At 46.3% G+C, this 24515-nt stretch overlaps 1 protein-coding gene across 6 annotated transcripts in view; it reads left to right on the top strand.

Moving 5' to 3' along the window:
• The window catches only part of NOD1 (nucleotide binding oligomerization domain containing 1), an 80632-nt gene extending 63165 nt beyond the window's left edge, over positions 1-17467 (top strand). For 5 of the 6 annotated variants that reach the window (XM_046020602.1, XM_046020601.1, XM_046020605.1 and 2 more), the window contains one exon: positions 16447-17467. In XM_046020602.1, the coding sequence (XP_045876558.1) occupies positions 16447-16519 (73 nt within the window). In that variant the 3' untranslated portion in view covers positions 16520-17467. The remainder of the gene's footprint in view (positions 1-16446) is intronic. The other variant, XR_006820502.1, reaches the window with a different exon arrangement.
• Positions 17468-24515: the final 7048 nt, after the last annotated feature.

Consider the following 24515-nt stretch of genomic DNA (forward strand, 5'->3'; position numbering starts at 1 on the left):
GGAATCTGGTCCAGATTCCCTGACTCTGTGGTCAGCGTGCTCTTCCCAGGCCCCCTGTCCTCCTCTACTTTCTTGGGGTCGCATGGGGCATACAGCCCCAGAAAGGGATCCCCACTGGAAGTGAATCACTCAGGAGACTCAGGAGGCTGAGACACGAATGTGCTAGCTGGAGTTTGGGGCCCATTCTTCTCCTCTTCGGGGCTTTCTGGCCTTGAGGAAATACTTCCATGCTGGATTTGAGCTGACTTGTGCTCTCCCTCAACCTCCTATTTCTTTTTTTTTTTTTTTTTTTTTAATATTTTATTTATTTGACAGAGACAGAGGTCACAAGTAGGCAGAGAGGCAGGCAGAGAGAGAGGGAGAAACAGGCTCCTCACTGAGCAGAGAGCCCGATGCGGGGCTCAATCCCAGGACCCTGAGATCATGACCTGAGCCGAAGGCAGAGGCTTAAACCACTGAGCCACCCAGGCGCCCCTCAACCTCCTATTTCTGTTTGGAGGAGCTGTTTATGGGGCTAGTGGGACAGAGCCAAATTATTTGCTTTCTACAACACTAAGCCCCATTCCACTCCGTTACTGCCTCACAAGACACATTCCCCCACCCCCACCCACATATTTGAGGCATTTGGGTCTGGGCCTGTAGAATGTGCCAGGCCATAAGCGGAGTTGGGGGAGTTCCCTTTAGTAATGGTTGCAGCCATGGTTTGGGTGCCGGGGAAATGGCAGTTAGCGGACTGAAAGAACCCTGATTGCTTAAGAGTCTGGGCTCCCTGGAGCTGACAGCAGGGGGTTGAACTCCCAAGTACTCTGGAGTTTGCACCTCTGGGCGGAGGAGGGGGGGTGGTGCCAGGAGGGCACAGCCCTGCAGAGCAACTGTGTGGAGGACCCAGCAGGGGGCAGAGCCAGACCTCCCAAGGACACAGATGGGGAGAAGAGTTCCCGCTCTCATTGTGGCTTCTCTGAGATCCAAGGAGCAGCCTCACTGAGAACGCAAATCCTCAGCTCAGAGGGCAGTTACTCATCAACGACTTTACTTCTTCATGACTGAGGAGAATTTCCCAGCCAAAAAAAGTGTATCAGGGTAAACCCGTTGACCGTGGCTCTGAGTACAGTGCTTATTAAACTTTGCCTTGGAACTTGTCAGAGGATCATAAAATGAGTTTGGTGGGTTGTGACCAGCATTATTTTAAAAATGAACTTGAGCAGAGTATGGGAAAGCGCTGTCCATAGTATGAAGTATGATTTTATACTTGTTTCAGGAATGTGCGTGTGTGTATGGACAGATGCTGGTTCACAATGGAAAATGTAATTCTTGGTTGGGTCATGGTTGAAAAAAGTGCTTGGAAAACATTCTCCGAGAGAAGAGAGCCGCGCTCCGGCCAGACTGACCAAGGCGCTGTGGTCTGTGCGGCGTGCGGCTTCACCCACTCCTCCATCTGGAAGGCCGGTGACAGCCCTTGGGACTTGAGTTTGCACCCATTTCCATGAGTGATATCATGATCTGGGTTCTGCAAAGTCCTGTCCAGGGCTGGGAGTGGGGAGGGAGCCACTCTGTCTGCGGTCATCAGCAGCTCAATGGCTCGCTGTTTTGGACTGACAACTAGTTCTCCCTTGCCCTGGCCCCGAAGAGCTTGCAGCCCCAGCTCCCAGCCTGGGTTCTGCTGCTAAGACAGGAGGCTGGGTATTCTGGGACTTGACATTGTACGGCATTGGAGCACACACGTTGGTCTTGCAAGGTGGTGTACTCCAGCCCGTGAGCTCTTTGAGGTGTGGGGCCTGGGTCATGGTGTAAAAAAAAACAAGGTTCAACTGAGTGAATTGGAAGGTCTAATTGGCTTTATTAAACAATTCAGGAGTGGGAGAGCATCCCACTTCCCACATCCCAGGGTGGGGCGGGGGAGCGTGGGGCGGGGAGCTCTGCTGAGCCAAAGGAGAGAAAGGTTCTTAAAGGCAGAGGGCATGAACAAAGCAGGGAATGCATTGTTCTAGCCAAGGCTGCCCCTCTTAAGGGGAGCTGGAGGGGCCTCTCAGTCAATTTCCTGGTATTGACCCAGAAATTCTATGTTGACTGACTAACGGTTACCTTCTTTCCTCTCAGCTGCTCCCCTGTAGTTCTCAAAGCCTCTGTTGATCTTCGGCATTCTCGGGTCATGATGTTTTGGCTTTATCTCCGTGGCATTCGCAGGTTATGAGTTCAGATTTATATTCCTTTAAGTCGGTTCTCCTCTTCGTACCTTTGTGTCGGTCCAGTCTGGGGAGACCGTTTGCTTGGTGGGGAGCAGCTGCAAACAGGCGTTTAAAATTTTTGAGAGAAGGTAATGCACCAGGGAGATATGATGATTATGGTAAGATAATATGCCATGTTTGCAGGGTACTTTGAAGCCAGGGTCTCCAATCCAGTCAAAATCAAATAAATCAAAGACCCCATGGAAGGAGTCATCTTTTTAAGACAAGCGGCTTGCTTTGTGAGTTGACCTGGGTTTCCACTTTCCCAGAAGGGTGAATCCGGGCATAGCAGGTGGTGCTGGGTCCACCAGGCAGCTCCTTGCTCCATAATCAAGGGCTCTTCTGTTACCGGGAACAACTCTGGACAGAGAGTCTAGGGACCTGTGTGGGCAGTTCTTGCTTAACTGGCAATTTGGCAAACATTTCAGGAATTAAGGAGAAGTTCCTGATTATAGCCTCATCTATATTTATCCCTGGAAGTAAGGATGTGCCAAAAGGAGTGTCCTGAATCATGAAAGCCTCCCTGTAGTTCCCTTCTAACTCCTGATGTAAATTCAGAGGAGTCGGCCAGTAATAAAAGTGCGATTTTTCTCCTAGCCTGAGATAGAAGGTGGCTCTGAATTCCCGAGGTTGCCCCCTGAGCGGTGGCCCAGGAGGGAAAGACAAGGGCATTATCTCACCAAGCCAGTGCCAGAGGGGTGGGAAGGAAAAGGGCAAAGGCTCAGTCCCCAGGTGAAGTCTCGAGCCTGCGTCGTGAGCGGAGGCAGTCTGTGGGGGCAGCTGTTTCTCTCTGTGGTTGGCGTGATGGTAGCTCTCCAGCGTCTGTCCGGGCCCAGGCCTCGGGGGGAGCCTCCGTCGGCTGGGCCATGGGGTCTCAAGGCTCCGTGCCTCCTAGCTGTGCAGCGGTGTCAGTGGTCAGGAGCATTCCGTAAAGTCCCAAAAGCTGTTCTCCTCTGGTGATGTTTCCAGAATCCCTAATCAGCCCCTGGCTCTAGACTGTGACTAATAGGACCCTTCGAATTGGGATCCCAGATGGTTTCTTGAAGCTGTTCATAACAGGCTGGAGCATAAGACAACAAAAGACTCACGGTGGCTGGTCACACTGGCATGAAACAAGGGATCAGCTGAAGGTTGTACCCAGACAGAGTTCCAGGAAATCTGCAAGGTTCTTGTTGAGTGAAGAGGGTGCCTCGATCACTGGAGATTATACAAGGTATACCCCACGTGGGAAACAGTTTTAATAGTTTTTTTTTTTTTTTTTATTTCCCACTGTGAGGACAACAGTCTTCTGGGATGGAAAGGCTTCAATCCTTCCAGAAAACACACAGGCACTACAGGTGACCTGGATCCAGAGGCGCTTGAATTCAGTGCTGCTACAGGTGTTCAGAAGTCCAGAGGAGGAGGTCTGAGGCCTCTGGGGACAAAAACAGTTTTTTCAGGATTGTGGACCTGACTAGTCACACACTGCTGCCAATACTGTTTTTGCAGTTTTAGAGACGTTTCCCCACTAACGTCTATTTATGATTTGAGTCATCTTGAATGCACTGTGATGGGTGCAGGAGGGCAAAACCCAAAAACGGGGTTTGTCAGGGAGCGAGGAAGAATCAAGCAGCCGTCCTGGGTTTCCCATAGCCTGACTGTTAGTTTAATTTCTCTGATTCTGGAGCAGACCTTTGCCATGTTATAAGGACATCAGGATGGCAAAAATCTGGCACTGAGGGGCCATTTTCTGCAGAGACAGAATGTAGTTAGTCCACATCTTTATAGGTTCTACTGCTGCTGCCTTGCATGAAAAGTCACCTTGAGCCCCATATCGCCATTTCTTTCCAAAGATTTCTTTTCCACAAACCTTCCAGAACTTTTTTTTTAAAGATTTTATTTATTTATTTGACAGAGAGAGATCACAAGTAGATAGAGAGGCAGGCAGAGAGAGAGAGAGGGAAGCAGGCTCCCTGCTGAGCAGAGAGCCCCATGCGGGACTCGATCCCAGGACCCTGAGATCATGACCTGAGCCGAAGGCAGCAGCTTAACCCACTGAGCCACCCAGGTGCCCCAGAACTTTTTTAACATTCAAATTTTGTCCTAAGTTTTCCCTTGTTAAATAACTGGTCTCACTTTAGGACAAAATTACTTTTCCATCAAAGATGTATTTCTCTTTTTCATTTTTCTCTTAACCAAAAACACACATCCTTCTTTCCTTACATAGTTATTTGTTATTTCCAGTAGCCTTAATTACATTAGAATTTTTTTTTTTTAGTTTTATTAATTTAAGTCATCTCTAAACACAACGTGGGGCTCTCCAACGTATGACCCTGACAGTAAGAGCTGCATGCTCTTCTGACTAAGCCAGCCTGGTGCCCCGTTACGAGAATTCTTAGCTCTTAAAGCCCTTAATTTTCAGTGAACACTAATAAGTAAGCAGTTGTGACCTGCTATGCCAGCATTCTTTAGATTTTCAGATCTATGAGTATGTTTCATAATTTCTAGAAGTATGTGCCTTTTTCAGTTTCCCAAAGTAGCACTAATGTATCAAAATATCTTTTAGTTTCTCTGTAGTGAGTAATCAAACACAGATAAACCTGTGTTTGGTTATTGTTTTAGTATTTTAAGAGATAAAGTTTCCTTAAATCTGGAAAAAACAAAACATTTTTTAAGTCAGCGATGTTTTAGTATATGTGCTGCTGAAGCGAGCACAAGTCAGCGATGTTTTAAACAAAAAGTTACAAAAATTCTCCTCCTTAGTTAATTTAATCACATGTTTTTCTTGTTCCGCTTGAATTTAGTTCTTCCATTAGTTCTGGAAATTCCAGTTTAGTTTTATGAGCTGAAGATGATCAGAGACATGTACTGAGAGGTCGTTCTGTGAGTCTCACGGAAGATAGGAGGCTTTCGTAAAAGCATCTGAGTAAAAAGAGTAACTGTATATGATAAAAGTTTTTAAAATGGCCATGGTTAAAGATGTGATTAGAGTTTATTACAATGCAAGTGGCAGGAAATTTGCTTATTTCTGTGACATAGAACACTTTAAGAACATGCCAGGACGTATCAGATTGTTTGTGGAGTTTCATATAATTTTTAGAACACTTACTTTGCTAACGGACATCTACAAAAATAGAAAGTTTGGTAGCACTTATTTGACAGTGTTGTCCGTGGGATTAAACACAACACACAAACCTAGGGAGTTTAATTACTCACGAGATCTTTGAAATGTGCAAGGGGGCCTCTGGAAAATTTCAGTTAGATTTTGGTTGGAGGGGCACCTGGGTGGCTCAGTGGGTTAAAGCCTCTGCCTTCGGCTCAGGTCATGATCTCAGGGTCCTGGGATCGAGCCCCGCATCGGGCTCTCTGCTCAGCGGGGAGCCTGCTTCCTTTCCTCTCTCTCTCTGCCTGCCTTTCTGCCTGGTTGTGATTTCTCTCTATCAAATAAAATATTTGAAAAAAAAAAAAAAAAAAAAAAAAAGATTTTGGTTGGAAAGACTTCGTTTTAGAATTTGATTGTGGGAAGTATATGAAAAAAATATGAAAAGGTTTGGACATTTGGTTAAATAGGATCGTGAATCGTTATAAAACAATAATTATCCATTTAACCAAAGTGATAATAAAAGATTATAAAGGCCATTACAGAAGGTTACACAGTTGTAAGCAAAATTTAGCCCTTTTAATATTAAGACTCGGGTTTTTTAAGTAATCAAAGACCTACTAAACATAGGAAATTATTTTGGCAAAACACAGAATCCTTGTTTTTTAGACAGATAACTTTACTTTTATTTTCTTAAAAGATTTTATTAGAGAGAGAGAGAGCACAAGCTGGGGGAGAGGCAGAGGGAGAGAGAGAAGCAGTCTCCCTGTGCAGAGCTTGATCCCAGAACCCTGGATCAGGACCTGAGCCAAAGGCAGATGCTTAACCAACCGAGCCACCCAGGCACCCCTAGGAAGATAACTTTAAAGGTAAAGAAAAACTTTTGTTTATAATTTCTTACTAAGAGCAGACCAAGAAAACTTTCAAGAAAACTTTGACCTTTTAACAAGGAGAAAACAACTCTAATTGTGCACCAGTATACCTTTGATAATAAAACTCATTTATTTAAATTTATCCTCATCTTACCCAGTACTGGCCACACAGAAAATTTCTTTCCAAACATTTCTGTAAACCTTCTACAATTTTTTTTTTTTAACATCTGGACAAACTTATTTTTTTCTTCAACAAAAATGTTTTATCAGGGCACCTGGGTAGCTCAGTGGGTTAGAGCCTCTGCCTTCCGCTTGCTCGGGTCATGATCCCAGGTTCCTGGGATTGAGCCCTGCATCAGGCTCTTGGCTCAGTAGGGAGCCTGCTTCCCCTCTACTCTCTAGCCTGCCTCTCTGCCTACTTGTGATCTCTCTCTATGTATCAAATAAATGAAATCTCTGAAAAAAAAAAAAAAGTATTTCTATTCCTCATATTTTTTTCTAACCCAAAACACATACCTTAGTCTCTTTTTTTCAGTAGGCTTAATTATATTAGAATTTGTTACTCTTAGAAACCTTAATTTCTAGTGAAAACTAAGTAGTAGGCAGCTGTGAACTGTTACACCAGAATTCTTTAGATTGGCACATTTTTTAAAAATTTTTTTTTTATTTTTTTAAGTAAGCTCTGTGCCTACTGTGAGACTTGAATTCATGATCCCAAGATCGAGTCACACGGTCTACTGACTGAGCCAGCCAGGTGCCCCTAGATTGGCAAACTTATGAATACAGCTCATAATTTAGAAACATGCATTTCTTCATCGTATAAGAGCACAAAAGAGGTTTTGCTAACAGACCCAAATTTGTCTTATACAGAGAAACTTAAGGTAGAAGTAGATAAATCTGTATTAATATATAATGTTATATTACTTTTTCTTACTTGGAAATGATTTAGATACTCAATGCATTTTTTTAAAGATTTTATTTATTTGAGAGCGAGCAAGCAAGTGAGGGAGAAGCAGGCTCCCTGCTGAGCAGGGAGCCTGACTGGGGGCTTTATCCTGGGACCGTGGGATCATGACGTGAGCTGGTGGCAGATGCTTAACCAACTGAGCCACCCAGGTGCCTCTAAATACTCGGTGAATTTAACAACTCATTTAATTTTGCAAAACTTTAAAGCTGTTTTGCTTAAAAACAAAACAAAACAAAACGTTAAAGTTTTTAAATTTCTGGGTTACCACCAGAAAGATTTCGGAAGCTATTTAAAAATTTACCTGGAGGGGCACCTAGGTGGCTCAGTCAGTTAAGCATCTGTCTTTGGCTCAGATCATGATCCCAGGGTCCTGGGATTGAAGCCCACATCGGGCTCCAGCCCCACATCGGGCTTCCTGCTCAGTGAGAAATCTGCTTCTCCATCAGTCTCTGCCCCCAACTTGTGCTCACTCAAATAAATAAATGAAATCTTAAAAAAAAAAAAAAAAAAGAGTTTACCTAGAAGCCTTTTAATCTTATTTACATCTATTTAATTTACTTATTCTTAATTATATTTGGACTACCCATAAAACTTTATGAGACATTAGACAGACTCAACCATTATTCTGTTTTGGTTTTTTTCTGACAGATTTTACAACAGTGAGAACATGAAGCTCATTTGTCTTTCAGTAAACACAGGCAGGAAAGAAGTTTTATATTTAACACTGATAACTCTAAAGACAGGTCTATTTTAATTAAACTGATAATCTCAAATAAGCTTTAATACCAAATATTTTCCCAGATCATATGAACTTAATTTTAGAGAGAACTGTGGGACTGGCGGTTGGCAGGGACAGAGGAAAGAGAGAGAATCTCAAGCAGACTCCCCTGTGAGCACGGAGCCCAACCCGTGGGAGAGAGAGAGTTCCCTCTCCCAACTCCGAGAGCATGACCTGAGCTGAAATCAAGCGTTGGATGCTTAACCGACTGAGCCACCCAGCCATGGCCTGAGCTTTGAGTTTGCCTAATTCTTACCAGCCTTCAGATAAACCAAATCGAGCTCTGTTATAAATTAATTTTAGCCACACCATCCAGAAGTACAGAAAATATCTCACCCTTAACAACATACGTGGGTACGCATGCAAACACACAGACCAGAGGCAGACAAAATCTTCCAGCTTCTGGTTCTACTTTGTCTGTAGAGAGATTAGAGGCCCAATTTCTAGTATCTCCCGATCTTTTTTTTTTTTTTTTTAAGATTTTTTAAAAAAATTTATTTGACAGAGATCACAAGTATGCAGAGAGGCAGGCAGGGGGTGGGGGGAAGCAGTCAAGCAGAGAGCCCGATGCGGCGCTTGATCCCAGGACCCTGAAATCATGACCTGAGCTGAAGGCAGAGGCTTAACCCACTGAGCCACCCAGGCGCCCCCCCCCTCTTTTTCTAATGAAAAGTTTCCCTCTCAAGTTTGCATTTCAAAGAATGGTTCTTACCTAGGTCCTAGAGAAGATGGGGGTAGAAAATGTACAGGGAAATTATGAAGTTTTGTCCAGGGTGGCTATTTGGAGCATATCTGCCTATTATCAGAGGTGCTCCAGTGGGCCCAAGAGCTCTGTTACTGGGTTATATTTTTTTATTTTATTTTTTTAAGGATTTTATTTATCCATTTGACAGACAGAGATAACAAGTACGCAGAGAGAGAGAGGGAAGCAGGCTCCCCACCAAGCAGAGAGCCCGATGTGGGGCTCAATTCCAGGACCCTGAGATCATGACCTGAGCTGAAGGTAGAGGCTTTAACCACTGAGCCACCCAGGTGCCCCCTGGGTTATATTTTAAAAAGGTCTCTTCCCTTCCCATTTTTTCTTCAGCCTCAGGCAATGGTGGGCTCCATTCATATTTCAAAGACATGATCAGATTTATGATATCTAGCTATTGTTCAAATGCTTCTAGGAAGCTCAGTTGTTCCGCTGGGTAATGGAACACAAAACAAGGTATTCAGAAATTCAGAGTAATGTGGGTGGAGGCTTATTTATTTAGTGCCCTGTGGTACATTGCCAAACATCATTTTAAATCTCAGTGGCTTGGGTCCTAAATGGTGAATAATGTTGTGGAAATTAGTAGGGGAGTATTTTCAATATACGCCTGAATATTATTTCTGCTTAAATATGGCATTCAAGGAGAGAATAAGTGAGTGCTTCCTTGTTATAATTAAATAAAATGCTTGATTGCTCTGGGGGAAAAGAAATGACCTTTTCTTCCCTCAAGGGCAGGGCAATTTTGTTCCAATATACTGACCTTTGATAATATCCACAAATATTTTGAGAGGAATGGCTGAGGTTTGGAGATTGGTAAAGATACGTAGATTTTTTACTTAATTCCCCCAAAGAACTGGATTCCAGCCTGAATATCAAGGGACTGGCTTACCTTTTTAACTAAATTTGTTTCTTTGTATCAAGGGGAATTTTATCTTTTGTACAGTCTGTATAAAGCTTTTTAACAAAAGCCTTCCCCTTCTATTAGCCCCTCGGCACCAGCCTTCCTCTGATCGCTGAGGAGGGCCTCGGAGGAATTTCGTCAGTCATCTCTTTCCCCTGTGAAGGGAAGGTTGTGAATAGTCCAGTCTTTTTAATGTTTCTCTAAGCTTGGTAGGATCTTCTGAAAATGGAGGGAAAAGGGCTTTATGAAAGATCTGCGGTTGTTTGGGGGACGTGAATTTTTGGCAGGAGGGGGCGTGGTCCAGGATACACCTGGCAAAGGTGTGCATATAGCAATGGCTGAGGCTGACGGAGGCTGATTACCCTAAACCAAGCAGTCCTGCTGGTCCTGGGTGCGTCTATTAAATTCACTGGCTTCCAGCATTTGTAAGAGTAGCCTGTATAGTTTGAACCTAGACGTTGGGCTGGATTTTAAGAAAGGGAATTTCCATGGGATGTAGGTATTTATCCGTCTTAAGCCTAATGTTTGTTCTTTTACCTTGTCAAGGGAATCCCTAAGACTAGCCATTATATCAGTAAGACAACTGAGAGCTCTTCATAGGTAATTCTTCTCTTCAAAGTAGCCAATTTAAAGGATCTAATGTCTGGCCATTGAGCAAATGGATCCTATTAATTTCAACTGTGACTCAAAGTCATAAGCCTTTTAATGGCTTAATCCAAGACTTAAGAGGTGTCGCTAGAGAAAGCATAGATGATGCAGCCCCCGTGATCCAAAAACCTACTCCCAGGAATAGTCTGGGAAAGCAACCACCCTCCTGTACAGGCCGTGAGAATGGTCTCTGGACCATTCTCTGTGCCTCTGGTCTCCCAGAGGATGCCTGGGATGCATCTAGAACAGACCTGCTGATCTGTGACACGAGGCAGGTGCTGCTGGAATGAGATTTCTCCAGCACTAAGGAGCAACAGAGGTCTCTCCCTTATGGGCTAGAACCTCTTATGACAAACTTCCCTGAAAGCTGGCATGGCCAGACAGAGCACACTGCTTGTAACTGTGTATCTCGGGTCCCCCGCCTATTAGACTGGCCACCAAGGTGCTCCCCAGTAAGCGTGCTCTTCCAAGTGGTGGAGACCAGCGAAAATATGCCCACGGGTCACAAAGCCAAGCTCTTAGGACACAGAACTAGACGAAAGGAAGAATCTTATATTCACATTAACAGCCCTGCCTAAGTCTTGGGTCTCTGGGGGCCAAACCAATACCTAGAAGGGCCATGCCTTGAGTTTGGGGACTGTGTAGTGTTTTTTGCATACCCTGGTGCATGGACATTTTCTTGAGGCTGGTGGGGGACCGAGCGTCAATCTAATCCATTCCATGACCAGGTTATCCTGACCGGGGGTCTTTGAGTTAGATGACAAGCACTGTAATAGTTTCTAAGTGTTCACGTGTGACCACCAATTTTGCAGCTTGGGCTTCCAAGATGTTTCTTTAGCAATGGCCTTTACCTACTGTGCGTTTAACCTACAGCAAAGTTTGCCCGAAGAGACCCTGGTTTGAGGAGAACCATGACCTCACCAGTCCATGAGGCCGGCTACACAGTAGGCTTATAGGACTGAAGCCTGCATGCTGTTCTGTGAGAATTCCTTCCTGTGACCCTCAACACAAAAGACACAGACAAAAGAAAACCGTGACCATCTCTGGGAGGAAATGATCAGTTACCCAAGAGTACTCCACCAATTTTTGCCAAAAGCTGCTCAGCGCAAGGAACTAGTTCCACAGTATTTTCTCCTGCTAACTGGATTTAGAGAAAGAAAGAGTCTTACCACTCATTCCACCAGACCTTGTAGACAGAGAAGCTGCGAGGCTGGTGTGGTCAGAAACCTTACCTTCTGCTGGCTCTGTGTGTGTCAGATGTCCCAGATCTCTGTGCAACGACAGCCCCAGGGCGAGCAGCTGGCCCCAAGAATGAGTATTCGCCAACTACACCAGCCAGAGCGAAGGAAAAATTCTTCCTCTACCTTCAGTTTCTTCCACCTGTACTAAGAGCTACATTTACATAAAACAGATTAACCAGAGGAAAAAAACACAAAGTTAGAGCCCTAAAGAGACCAAGGCAGGCAGTTTTAGAGACAAGGAGTAAATTCATGAGGAACTGACAGGACAAAGAAAACTTAACTTTGGGAGCTCCAATTCGTAAGGAATTCTAGGCAGAATTTGGGGTGTGATATTAAATTAGTAGACATTAACAAGTGTTGTCTATACATTTTTCTTGGCTCTAAATTTCCTATGTCTGGTGATAAGAATGTCTGTACCTCCCTGGCACAGGGAGGGTGCCTTTCACGTGGGAGATATTTCTTCTGCTTTCAGGGGGACAGAGGAGGGTCTGAGGGTCCTTCTTGTACAGGTTGTCTCTTAAACACCATTTTATTTAAAATAATCAGTAAGCCACAGTGGAGCAGCCTGCCCTTAGCCCCTGCAAAACCAATTCCCTAGAGCTCTTTTACAAATTGGTTTTAGTAATACCACCCAGAAACAATATGTCACATTTATGACATACATACATACAAACACACAGAGGCGGTTGGTTAAGCATCTGCCTTCAGCTCAGGTCATGATCTTGGGGTCCTGGGATGGAGCCTGACATCTATTGGGTTCTCTGCTCAGCAGAGAGCCTGCTTCTCCCTCTCCGTCTGTGTTCTCTCTCTCAAATAAAATCTTAAAAATACACCCAGAGGCAAAGACCCTATGGTTACTAATATTTGTGGATTTTTTAAGTAAGACTTTTGTCCCTGGAATCAAGCTTAAGGAAGGCTGTACTGGACTTTGAGCACAAGAGCCCTTTTTAGCAGTCTGTACTATACAAAGGCCTCCTTTCCCCCTCTGTCTCAGGTGATTGTGGGCTGTGTTTACATTTCAAAGACATGATGAATGTATAACTTCAAGGGACAGAGAAAGAATGTAAGTTCCTCCAAGAAGGACTGGGGTTTCCCAAGTCTTTGAGCTAAATGAGGGAAGTTTCAGAATAGGTAAATGAGTAGGTGAATTTTGAGTTGTGCCTAGAACGGACTTTCATTTTTGGGGGTGGGGGGGGAGGTAAGATAAGGACAGCTGCTCTCAATTTCTCAAATTGGGCTAAAACTTGAATGACGTCCTAGATCGTTCTAGAGCCCATCCATCCCAGCTACATTATCTCCAATTCATTTCTTTCCCTCTGGGTACATAGTTGAACTCCAGAGATTTCTGGCAGTACTGAATAACCCTTGGGTTACTGGGTGTTAAGATGGGTTCCCAAAAGAGGGTATGAAGGGTATTACCTTCCCCAAACCCAGAGGCCCTCCCACAAACAGCCAAAAGAACAACCTGCAGGTCCCAGGCCAGCAGAAAGCCAAGCCTGGTTACGCAAAACGAGACAAGGGAGAGCGTGATGGTTGCCCCCTGGGGGAGAGGGCATCAGTGAACGATGGGTTTGGATTTGGGAAGAAAAGGGCAACGTACGGTTTTCTTTTCCCTTCTCTACTGGGCACATGCAGGCATCTTCAAAAGTGATTTTTTTTTTTTTTAAGATTTTATTTATTTATTTGACAGATCACAAGTAGGCAGAGAGGCAGGCAGAGAGAGAGGAGGAAGCAGGCTCCCTGTGGAGCTCGATTTCAGGATACTGAGATCATGACCTGAGCCGAAGGCAGCGGCTTAATCCATTGAGCCACCCAGGCGCCCCCAGAAGTGATTCTGATAAGCATCTTCACCCTTTGCTGGCTTCTGCCAATTTTTCCAGGTCCCCTCTGCGGGCTCTGCTATCTGCTGGAGGTTCCCATTAGCTATTCATTTTTTAAGCTATTATTTATTTGAGAGAGAGGGAGAATGAGCACTAGCCAGGAGGGAGCAGCAGGACAAGCAGGCTCTCTGTGGAGCACAGCACAATCCCAGGACACGCCCCCAACCCTGCCACCAATCCCAGATTGTGACCGGAGCCAGTGAAGGCAGATGCTTAACTGACTGAGCCACCCAGGTGCCAACAGTTAACCAAAAATTTTTCTTCCGTTAACTCAGAGGAGCCAGTATTGGGGGGGGGGGGGGTGTGTGTGTGTGCCTGTAAGGCCCGTGCCTTGCCAATTTTGTTTCTGGTGGTGTTTTCAGAGCAGGAAAGGCAATGCAGACAGAGAATTAGCAGCGTGAGTGCTCAGAGGACAAAGGGGGCAACAGGAGTTTCTTCTGACTTCCTTTAGGTCCCTCTTATACCCAGGAGCCCTTCTCTCTGCTCTGTGAGGCTTTTGTTAAATCTTTTAATTCATTTTTTAATGACACTAGTTCGAAATTTTGAAACCTTTTGGAGTTTCTGCTTGCCCATGTAAACACGCATCCTGTTTGCTTTGGGAACCGGGGCTTTCCATGGCGCTTCTCAAATGACTTTGTCTACTGGGAACGCTCCCCATTGTAGCTGGTGTACTGCTAGAGTGTTTTTAGTACAGTTTTGCCATTTCCCAGCTCCCAGCACCATAGGTTTTAGACTTAAATGGGCAGGTGTGCTGGAAGGTGGCATGGTTGACTCTTTAGATAAAGGATCCGCTTAGCTAAGCCTTGGTTTATACAAAACAAGACAAACGTGCACTTTAACACACCAGCAGTAACCAACCATAGGGTGCTTCCCCGGACTGGCAGAGAGAAGGCCGTACCCAGCACAGGCAGTTCCCTGCATAGACTGACCCAGTGGCCTCCACATTAGGGACTGTGGACTGGAAATGGGGAATGGACTCAAGCAGCAAAATTTCAGTAAATGAGGACTGCAGGTGGGAACTGGGAAGGGATTCCAGCGTGGACTGGTGGGCTGAACCCAGGGCTAAGGATGGGTGTTCCCTGAGAGCACCCCCAACCCCGGTCACCTTGGATTGGAAAGCCAATTAGGTTGGTATCTCAAAGGCAAAAAGGGGAGGAGAAACCGAGAGGACTCACCAGCGGTGGCACCCAGGCAAGGGCAAGAAAGACAGGAACGTGGAAGGGCTCGCGGGACACAGTCCCTGTGATTCTCCCCATCCCTGCAGAGCCATCAGGAACTCGCTGTGGATCCCACGGCTGCGAAACAAAATTCAGCCGCGTAAACTGGAAGGTCTGACGGGCTTTATTTAAATAATTCACAGATCAGGCGGTATGCTGTCTAGCAAGCAGATAGAGCTCTGCAGAGCCCAGCAAGAGAAACGTTTTGGAAAGGCAGAGAAGATATTCAAAAGGGGACATTTACTAGCCCGGAATGCACTGTGTAGGCCGGGTTGAGCTCCTAAGGAGCAGAAAGGACTCAGAAAGTTTCCTGGTCAGGTTGCCTGGCTAAAGGCTGTATTCCTGGGGCGGGGAACTGCAGTTTGATTAGGCAGTGAGTTCTGTGTACTGACCTGGGGCCTTTACCTCAGTGACAACACTCGGGGCCTGTGGGTTGTTTCTTAACAATAACAACAAAAAACACACAATCAGTGGTCACTGCTGTGTCCGTAGGCCTTAGTGTTGCATCTTCATTTGCTGACTAACAGGGCTGGAGTGCCAGGCACGGTGACCCCAACAGACCTGTCCTCATCCATGGCTTTACCCCTAGTGAGAGAGACGCACAGTAAAGGAAAAAAATCATTCAAGCAATTCATTACTACAGCAATCCTGTAGTGCTGTACAGGAGAGAGCTAAGAAGGGAACCAAACACAGATGAGGTTTCAGGGCACTTCTCCCTAAGGAAGTGGCATTTAAGCTAAGCCAGGAAGAATGAGTAGGCGTCAGTCAGCTGTGGGGAGGGGAGAGTGTTCCAGGGAGAGGGAACAGCATATGCAAAGGCTGTGAGGCAGGAAGGAGGAGCACGGTATCCTTGAAGAACAGCAAGATGTCGCTGTGCCCCTGGGGTTCGGATAGTATAGAAGGGACAATGGGAAGCAGAGGAGTTGGGGCGAAAGACCACAAGAGATCTGTGGGTCATATTACATATTCTGGTCTTTATCCTAAAAGCAATGGAAAGTCCTCCAGGGGTTTGAGGCAGAGGGGGATATGATCAGATTTGCTTTATAAAAAGATCATTCTGGCTCCTCCGGGAAAACGGATTTGAAGAGGCCAGACGGTACTGCCGTGATCCAAAAAAGCGATGGTGGAGCTCACACCACCATGGTGGCGGTAAAGATATGGAGAAGTTTCAGGGAGGCATGCTGGGGATGTTTAGAGAGCAAGATACAACTCTGGGATAGACAGAGTATGAAGATGAGGAGGAAGGAAGGGGTCAAGGCTGATCCCCAGGTCACTGGCTTACACAGCTGGATGAAGAGTGGTTCGACACTGAGCCGGAGACCCTGGGCCGGCGCGGCCCCCTTGAGGTGCCTGGGAGACATCAAAGTGAAGGTGTTCAGTCAGCGGAAGCGCACAGGAGAGGTCTGGGCTGCAAGCCCACTGATGTAGGGATGAGTCGCGGGGTGGGGGGCAGTGATAGGCCCTTCCCCCAGCCTGAAGGAAAGCCAGTATTCAGAGGCCACATGCAGGAGAACAGGGGAGGGGAGACTGAGACGGAGTGGCAGACACAGGAGAAAGCCAGAGAGGCTAATATCAAGTCAAGTGAGTGTGGTGTTTCACGGAGACCGAGGGCAAGACAGCCTAACGCCTGTGAAGGAGAAGATGACCAGGCCTGAGAGATGTCATTAAGTTCGGGTTCTTAAGGCTATTAGTGACCTTAGTGAGAGCCAGTTCAGAGAGTGACAATAGCTGGGAAGGAGTAATATTATCACACAAGTGTCCGAACAGAGCAAATCCCTTAACTTCAGGGCCGCATGAAGAACGGGAGTGTGTCAGGAACACACACTGGCAAGGACCCCACAAGTTCCTACCGTTTTACTTATGTTGTTTGTTTTTCTCCAATAGCCTAAATGGAAATTTGATAAAGCCAGAGGAGGCCAAAGTCTTTGAAGACGAGAAGCGGATCATCTGCTTCTGAGAGGCCGCTTCACGTGCGGGGTCCGCGCCCCGGGGAGGAGCCTCCCTGCGCAGCTGTTAGAATTTTGCAGGGCACGAGTGCGCCTGGTGAGCCGTCTGACTGTAACTACACCATGAAGAGACATGACGCGTATCCAGGATATTTTTATCGGACATGAGAGGAATAAGACTGAGCTCCGAACTGGCCCTCAGGACCAGGGAAGCGAGTTAGTCATGCTGTCCCCATGGAAGAGTTGAGGACATGGTAGAGACTTAGTGCCAAGCTTCTGGCAGAAAAGGTGCTCAACAAACAAGTGGTTTTTTGTGTGTGTGTGTGTGTGTTTTTTTTAACCTGGAACCTTCTCTTCCTCCTTAGTACCTCCCCACAGGTTGATGGCCTGCCCACCTTTCACAGCTACAGATTAACTGAGATACGCACAGGGTCGGGATATGACGCATCCAAGGTTTTGTCAAAGGCTCCTTGTAGGCTTCTGTTTTAGGCCTTGGGTCTCAGTATCTGTTGACGGAGATCATGGGGTGCTCTCAGCAGGTCTAAGAGAAAGGGTGGGGTTTTCGTGATGCTGAGTTTCTGCTTGGGGCTTTCTCATGCTGGGCTGACCTCCTCAGGAAGGCTGATAAGGGTGGGCCCAAGTGCTCTGCACCAGGAGGAAGAACCCATGCCTGTCCTCCAAGGCCTGGCTTGTCTTTGTGGCCCTGGGGTCCAAACAGAAGCTTCTCTGTCTCTTGCCCTCCTGAGGAAGGAAGTGTCTCTCTTCCTGCCCCAGAGCAGTTGTGAGAATGACTGAACTGGACTTAAGGCTGAGGGAGTTGCTGAGAACCCGGCTAGGAGACCATGTCACACCAACCATCGTGGCAGGCATGTGCGGGACGTTATATGGGGGAGAGGGTGGTGATATTACCAGATAACTTGTTCTTTTGCCAAGTCATTTAATAAAGCACTGAAAACATTTCTTTTTTTTTTTAATATTTTATTTATTTGACAGAGAGAGATCCCAAGTAAATAGAGAGGCAGGCAGAGAGAGAGAGAGACAGAGGGAAGCAGGCTCCCTGCTGAGCAGAGAGCCCGATGTGGGGCTCGATCCCAGGACCCTGAGATCATGACCTGAGCCGAAGGCAGCGGCTTAACCCACTGAGCCACCCAGGCGCCCCCTGAAAACATTTCTAATTAGAAATTTCTAATTTCTAAAGGAAATTTTGCCTGAGAAGCATGGTAGGATCCCTGGACTCCATGCCTCAGAGAGACTCACTGTGCTGGGTGGCGCCCTGGCGTGGGGTGCTGTGCCGAGCCTGCTGAAGGAAGGCCAGAAGCGTCATCGTTATGGTCTTTGGCTGGCCTCTCCACCTACCAAGGGATCAAAAAAAGCCAAGGAAGCAACTGAGGCCTTTTCTTCTACCTGACCTCTGAACCCATACAGCTGGTTTCTCACAGGAGCAGACTCAGTCGGGGGTGGCTGGGGCCAGGATATGCTGCATGGGCCAAATTCCACAGTCCTCACCACCATGCCATGGTAGGCCTGGTGGCCAGGCTCGATGTCCACTACCTTCTGTGGCAGTTCACAGCTGAGTGGACCTGTCACCTACTGTGGCAAGAGGCACCAAGCCAGTAAGGACCAAACATGAGAGGGAGAGGGATGGGGGGGAGCCTTCCAACAGTACCTTTGAGTTCTCAGAGGTCCAGTCTGGTTTTGTGCAGCAGTCCCTGTCAGAAAATGGCAACTGAGGAAGTTAGCTCTGAAAATCCTGTACAGTCATTCAGCCACATGGTGGCTATTCCCCTAAGGGGCTGCTTTGGTAGCTCTGAGCCAATCTTCCCCTCACCCCAGATCTGAGTATTCACCTAACAGTCACCCCTTGAGGCAGCAACTCTCTCCCTGCCAGAGACTCTAGGCAATAGGTCTGGAATGAACGTGGTGAGCTGAAGGCTAGGGGTGCTTAGAGCAGACTTCAGACTTCCTCAGTAGAACTATACTTCTCAGTGGACAGATTCAGACTTCATTAAACCACTAAAGCTAAACTTTTGGGAGACTAAAGTTTACTTAGAAACTACCAAATGTACTGCTTTTACAGATTATCAAGATTAAAACTGCTGCCTCTAAGGATATTAGAATTTGTGCAGTGTTGGCTTAAGTTCTGTTTGGAAATACTTCTGGTCTTCTAGATGGTGAACGACAGAATTTCTATTTCTTCCAAATTTGTTGGAAGGGCTCTCCATTATTAACTGGTGAGCTTCTGTGCAGAGAGGTGGAGACTTTTCCTCATCAAGAAGACCACTGAAAGTTGAAAAAAAAATAAAAAATTCCACAACATAGGATAGGACTATTTCTTTCCACAGGACACCCTGGTTGGTTTTGGGAAAGAAATGACAGCTCCTGTATTTCAGACCTGGAACCACAGCATGTCTGGGCTGATTTGGAACCTATCCAAACAAAACAAAACAAAACAAAAAACAACAACGTGGAGTCACCAGATGGCTTTGGGCCAGGTGCTAAGACTCGGAATCTCAATCTGTGTCTTAAAACTGGGCCTCCTAGGGATGTCCCCCCACTCCCCACGGCAGCTGTAAGGATCAGACACACTGATGCTGGAAAGCGGAGTTGCTGCTCAGTACAGGTCACTTGCCACCGTGAAACCAACGCTGCTCATTTCTGCTCACGAGGGAACCCCCAGGTGGTTCTCTTCTCAGCTCCAAGGCTTAGGGAACTTCCTGACAAGGTTACCTATGGGCCCAAAGTTCTCAAAGTCAGGTCCAAGAATATTCCACCTCAAGCAGCTTGGAACAGTCTAGCTTCGCCAGCGAAAGGCACAGCCGTCAGCCTTCATCACTGTCACCCAAGAGCCCTACTGCTGCAGTGGGACTCATCCAACAGAGGGAGGCGAGGCCGCGTTGTCGTCCGTAGAACAGAGCAGGAGCCCACGAGCCTCCACCGGGTGGTCTCCCTCTGCTCCGCCAGCGGAGGCAGGGGGGCTCACAGATCTTTTGCTCCACTTCCAGGTGCTTGCCCTGGAGCTGAAAGGCAAAACCGTGATCATTAGCCCAGGTCCAGAAAGGGCGATGTTGATGAAAATGGAATTTGCTGGCGATGTGGCGGAGGTCGCGTTACCCTAGAGATGTGCTTGTAGCAGGACCGCTCTGTCCCGGGGCCATCCCTGCCCGATTGTCTCAGCCTTAAAACGCAACTGACTGCATGCAAGAGGAGCTTGAAACTTTTCCAGGCACTTCACACTGAAAAGGTTATGGGCCCCCCTTGATCTGTAACAAAAAATTTTTAAACAACGGTAAATGATAAAGCAAGTGCAAGGATGTTAGGCAAATTTTCCTCATGACTACGTGGGTGGGTTTTTGTTTTTGGGGTTTTTTGGGAAAATAACAAGTATCAAAAGATCTCAACGTTTTTTCCTTGACTTTTTCTGCCAGTGCTTTTGTTATAAAAGCAGTAATCACAATATTAAAGGAAAATTTTAAAATAATGCTTATAAGTGACACAACACTGTTACTTTAATTTTTACATGTCATCTTCCCATGTTCTGCCTACGTTGTGACATTTTCCCCAACTTTTTTTTATTGTGGTTAAATACACAAAAAATTTACCATCTTAACTATGTTTAAGTATACAGTTCAACGGTATTAAATATATCCATAATGTTGTGCCACCATCCAGCTCCAGAATTTTCTTAGAACCCTAAAACTCTAGGTTCATTAAGAAACACCCCATTCTCCTTCCTCCCCAGCCCTTGGCAACCACCTTTCTGTCTCTAGGATTTTAACTACTCTAAGTACCTCATTAAGTAGAATCACATGGTATTTGTGTTGGTGGTTTTGTTTTGTAACTAGCTTATTTCATCTAACACGATGTCCTCAGGTTCACTTTCCACATTGTTACATAGGCTTTATAAGGATCCTCTGTATTCTGTTGGTTTGCTTAATTATGCACCAAATATTAGAAATCCAGTCTTCCAGATTGGCTGTGGTGGTGATTATTTCATACGTTTCTGTGGAAGTAGAAAATTCTTTAGGACTCTTTCTTTGGAGTAGGATTATTAAGTCAAAGATTCTTGCTATGGAATTTTCTTTTTCAACTTATGTCAGCACATAAAGTCTAGGGGTGTACCAAATGATTTAGAAGCAGATGAAAGTTACAGGACAATGTAATGTGAAGCCAGTAATGTCTCCTATGACCCTGTCCTGGACCCCGACCCTCGACAGTGTTTAGGCACTGCCCCTGTGCGCCCCCCCCCACAGATTATAGCTACAGACTGGCACCGGTGACCGCTACAACTTCTGGGAAGAATGAATCATCCACAAATCATCTGTTTGAAACTGGTACTGTGCAAGATAATAATTCATGAGTGTAGGTATCAGTATCTTCAGAATCAGTTTTCCTTACTTAAGAAAAAAATTTATGTATGTGTATACATGTCCTTGCTTTGCCAAACGGACCTAGTGTGACTAGACCCACTATACTGACTCAAATGGAAACCACCTCTTCCCAACAATCCTACGACATAGGAATTAATTCATGAATGAGGGAAGCTGAGAACCCATGACTATGGGTGTGGGTCTTCGTACTAATCAAGATGTGTATACGAATGTGTGTGCGGTGGGCAGAGGGAGAAAACCCTTCAGGAAAGGGATTTTGGCAAATGTAGAAATCCACACCTGGCAACACCTGAGAATCTGAGCTCAGATCAATTCTCTCACTCTACCACCCCGACGACTGGTGTTGGAGCAAAAGCAACTTGCCTAAGGTCACACAGTGTATTACTGGTAGAGCTCAGCTAGAACGCAGACAGGCCTGTCCGGTTCCGTTTTCCTTCTGTTCGGATAGTTTGTGCCCTTCAGTTCATTCTGCAACTGACCTTCTTCCTGCTAAGTCTGGTAAATCTGGTCCCAATCCACTAGGGCAACTTAAACAAAATAAACGCTCACCCTAAGAACACAGATGGGGTCTCTTTAGTGTCCCTGGTGCTAAGAGTTAACAGGACTCTGGAGTCACATTTTCAAAAACTCACTGAGAGTCACAAGGCTAGAAGACCCTGGAGAAGTTTCGGTGACATGAATCTGACTCCACAGAGCCAACAACTTCCTCACTGGCCACTCATCCTCCATCCCCCAACCACGGATCTGGGCCAAAGGAAGTAAGTGGGGGCATTCCAGAGAGCTAGAGAAGATACTGTTTGGACGGTTTTCATCACAGGAGGGCAGCATGTGTCCAGCAAGTAACTAATCCATTGTGCCAGTGGCCCCCAAGGATCCAGAGGTGCTGGGGGCCTGGCGACGTTGTTCTTTAAGACCCCATACCAAGTACATAATGTTAAAAGCAAGTTCATTTTAAGCCATTCACCCTTGTGTCCAAAGACACTGGAAGGCAGAGAGTCAGCCCCCAGGCTCCGTGAAGAACAGTACAGCAAGTCTCTGGGTGGTGAAGATTTAGGTTCACATTTCAGTGCTCTCAGGAGTTGTGTGACCCTGGACAAGCAACTTAGCTGTTCTGTGCTTGGGCTTCCTATTGTACTACTACGTACTCCCCTCAGGGGGGTGTCGGGTTAGAGGAGTAAATTAATTTATGTAAAGCACTTAAGACAGTACCTGACAAGTAGGATGGGCTCCAGAAGCAGTAACTCTTATTATCTTATCAGAACCTTTTCCTTCCAGCATGGCCTTAAGGGGGACCAGGGATAAGGCAAGAGAAAGAGGGGCCTGTGCTGGGCCATCCTTCCCGTCCCTCAGAGCCCCTTGAAAACAGTATCTCCATATTCAGACCAATTGCAAGTGCCTGACTTTTAAGCAGCCTAGGGCCAGAAGCCATTTCCAAGGCTGAACACCTATGGGATCAGAACCACTCCTTATATTTGACACTGTCTTTTTTACTTTGTTCAGGGACCGCATATCCCTATCATATCCGGAAACATGGATTAGGGAGGCCAAAAGTCTGTTTACATTTTGATTTGAGTGTCTTCTCTGGCCTTCCCCACTACAGTCATAAGGCTGAAGGTCATTTCTTTGATGTCAGCGCCTGGTTCTCTGTTTCTAGCATTCTTTACTTTCGCTCGTTAACATTGCTACTGATTCCCCAGCCTGTTGAAGAAATGAATGATGGGAGTCTTGAGAGGAGAGGGAGGAGAGTAGCAGCGGAGGTAGAGAAGCGAATAAAGCAAATCGAACGAGTGAACTCCTGACTTGAACTCCTGACTCCTGACTCGCACCCAGCTTTGGCCACTCCTATCACCTTGTCCGGGAACCAGCCCAGTGTGTCTCGGGCCTTCAGCCCGGCGTCCTGGCCGCTGATGTCTATGCTGGCAGCAGCTCACCATCTAGTGAGCAGCTGTGGGGCATATAGCGGCCGCCCACTGCTGCTTTCATATTTCCCAGTGGGTTTGATTTTCTATTCCCCACATTCCTAGGCAATGTGTAAGGTCTTTTTCCTTCCGTCAAGATAATGCACTTATTTCTAATTCATTTTCCCAGGAGGACCCACTGGTGATCAACAACATTCTTCCATTTGAATCATCTAGGCCAGTGTTTCTCAACTTCTGTTCATCATTGCCCCTTCAAGGAGACTTTTTAGACATTTTTTTCCCCTAATCCCTCTTCCCACCATGAAATTCTAACACCACAGTTACACTGTATTTCTCTTTGTGGCCCCCTGGGCACACACCATTGAATACCCAAGTTCTTTTTGGTCCCACATGAACCAATTTTCACCCTCTTAGGGGTGATATCCTCCCGGCTGAGAACGCTTGATCCAGTTAAATCCTTGAAAATTCGTACGACCCTTGCCATCCCCAAGAACCCCCACTGTCACTCTAAAGACCATTTGCCTTTATACACATTATTCAGCTTCCAATCCAATAAATTTTAGTAGTTACAACATTCTTATTCTTTCCTTCACTCTTTTAACTGTCTTGAAACAAGTTTAATCGTTGCGCAAAAACACTGCTCATGTTGTTTAAGAAAGTGCCAAGTGTCAAAGGGGAACGGGCTGTCCTCACAGGAACCTTTTCTACCTGAAGCATCATTCTGGTACCAGCAGCTTCAGAGCTGGATTTCAGAGACTGCCACCAGGCCTTGGGGCAGAACCTAAGGCTGACCAAATCTGCCTTTGCTGTTGTCCCACTTCCCTTTCTCCCTTCCCAATTCCCTTACCCTCACAGCCCATCCAAGAGATCCACAGAACCCAAGCCTCTGCCCAGCACAGGGTGCTCACTTTCTACGTTAGCTCCTCCCGCTCAGCCATCTCCCTCACAACCCCAGAAAAATTCCCGAACACATCTGGCTCTTTTGAAAGGGTTTGATCCCTGCAACATCTCAAGCAGAGCTGAGAAAGCTCAGCCATCCATCCTTGCCTTCCTTCCCTCCCTCCCTCCCCCTCTCCTCCCTCTCACAGGTAAATACTAAATACCGACTTTATCCCAGGCATTCTGGGGGATGGCAAGAATACAATGGCTATGTCTGGTTTTTGATTTTACCCTATTTACAAGTTAACCCATTAGACTATTTCACAGATGCTGGCATGCCACATGAGACTCCTGGGTCGGAGACGCAAGACTTTACCATCCACAGAACAGCAGAGACCTGATGGCCAGTAAAATGGTTTCAATAAGGATATCAGTCAACACGGAATGTTTCTGTAAGGTCAAAGTGAGATTAGTCCTGAAAAATGCCCATGGATTTAGTGACATGGAGGTTAAAGGTCACCTTGGTAACAGCCATCTTGGTAAGCTGACAGCAGGGAAGCCAGACTGGAATGGGGCGAGAAGTAACTGGATTAAGGCTATCTTTCAAGAAATATATGAAAGACAGAAGACTGGACAGTGCTCAAAGGGGATATGGAATCTAGGGAGGGTTACTTCATCCGAAGTAAGACCAGTTAAATAAGTGTTAGTTGGGAGGGAGAGACAGGTATACACACACACACAGGTGGTGACTGAGAACTGGGGACTCCTGAGGTGAGCTGGACCAGGGCCTGCAGCACAGATGAGACACAGAGGCTCTCACG

This window comes from Meles meles, chromosome 10 (assembly GCF_922984935.1).
Source record: "Meles meles chromosome 10, mMelMel3.1 paternal haplotype, whole genome shotgun sequence".
Lineage (NCBI taxonomy): Eukaryota > Metazoa > Chordata > Mammalia > Carnivora > Mustelidae > Meles > Meles meles.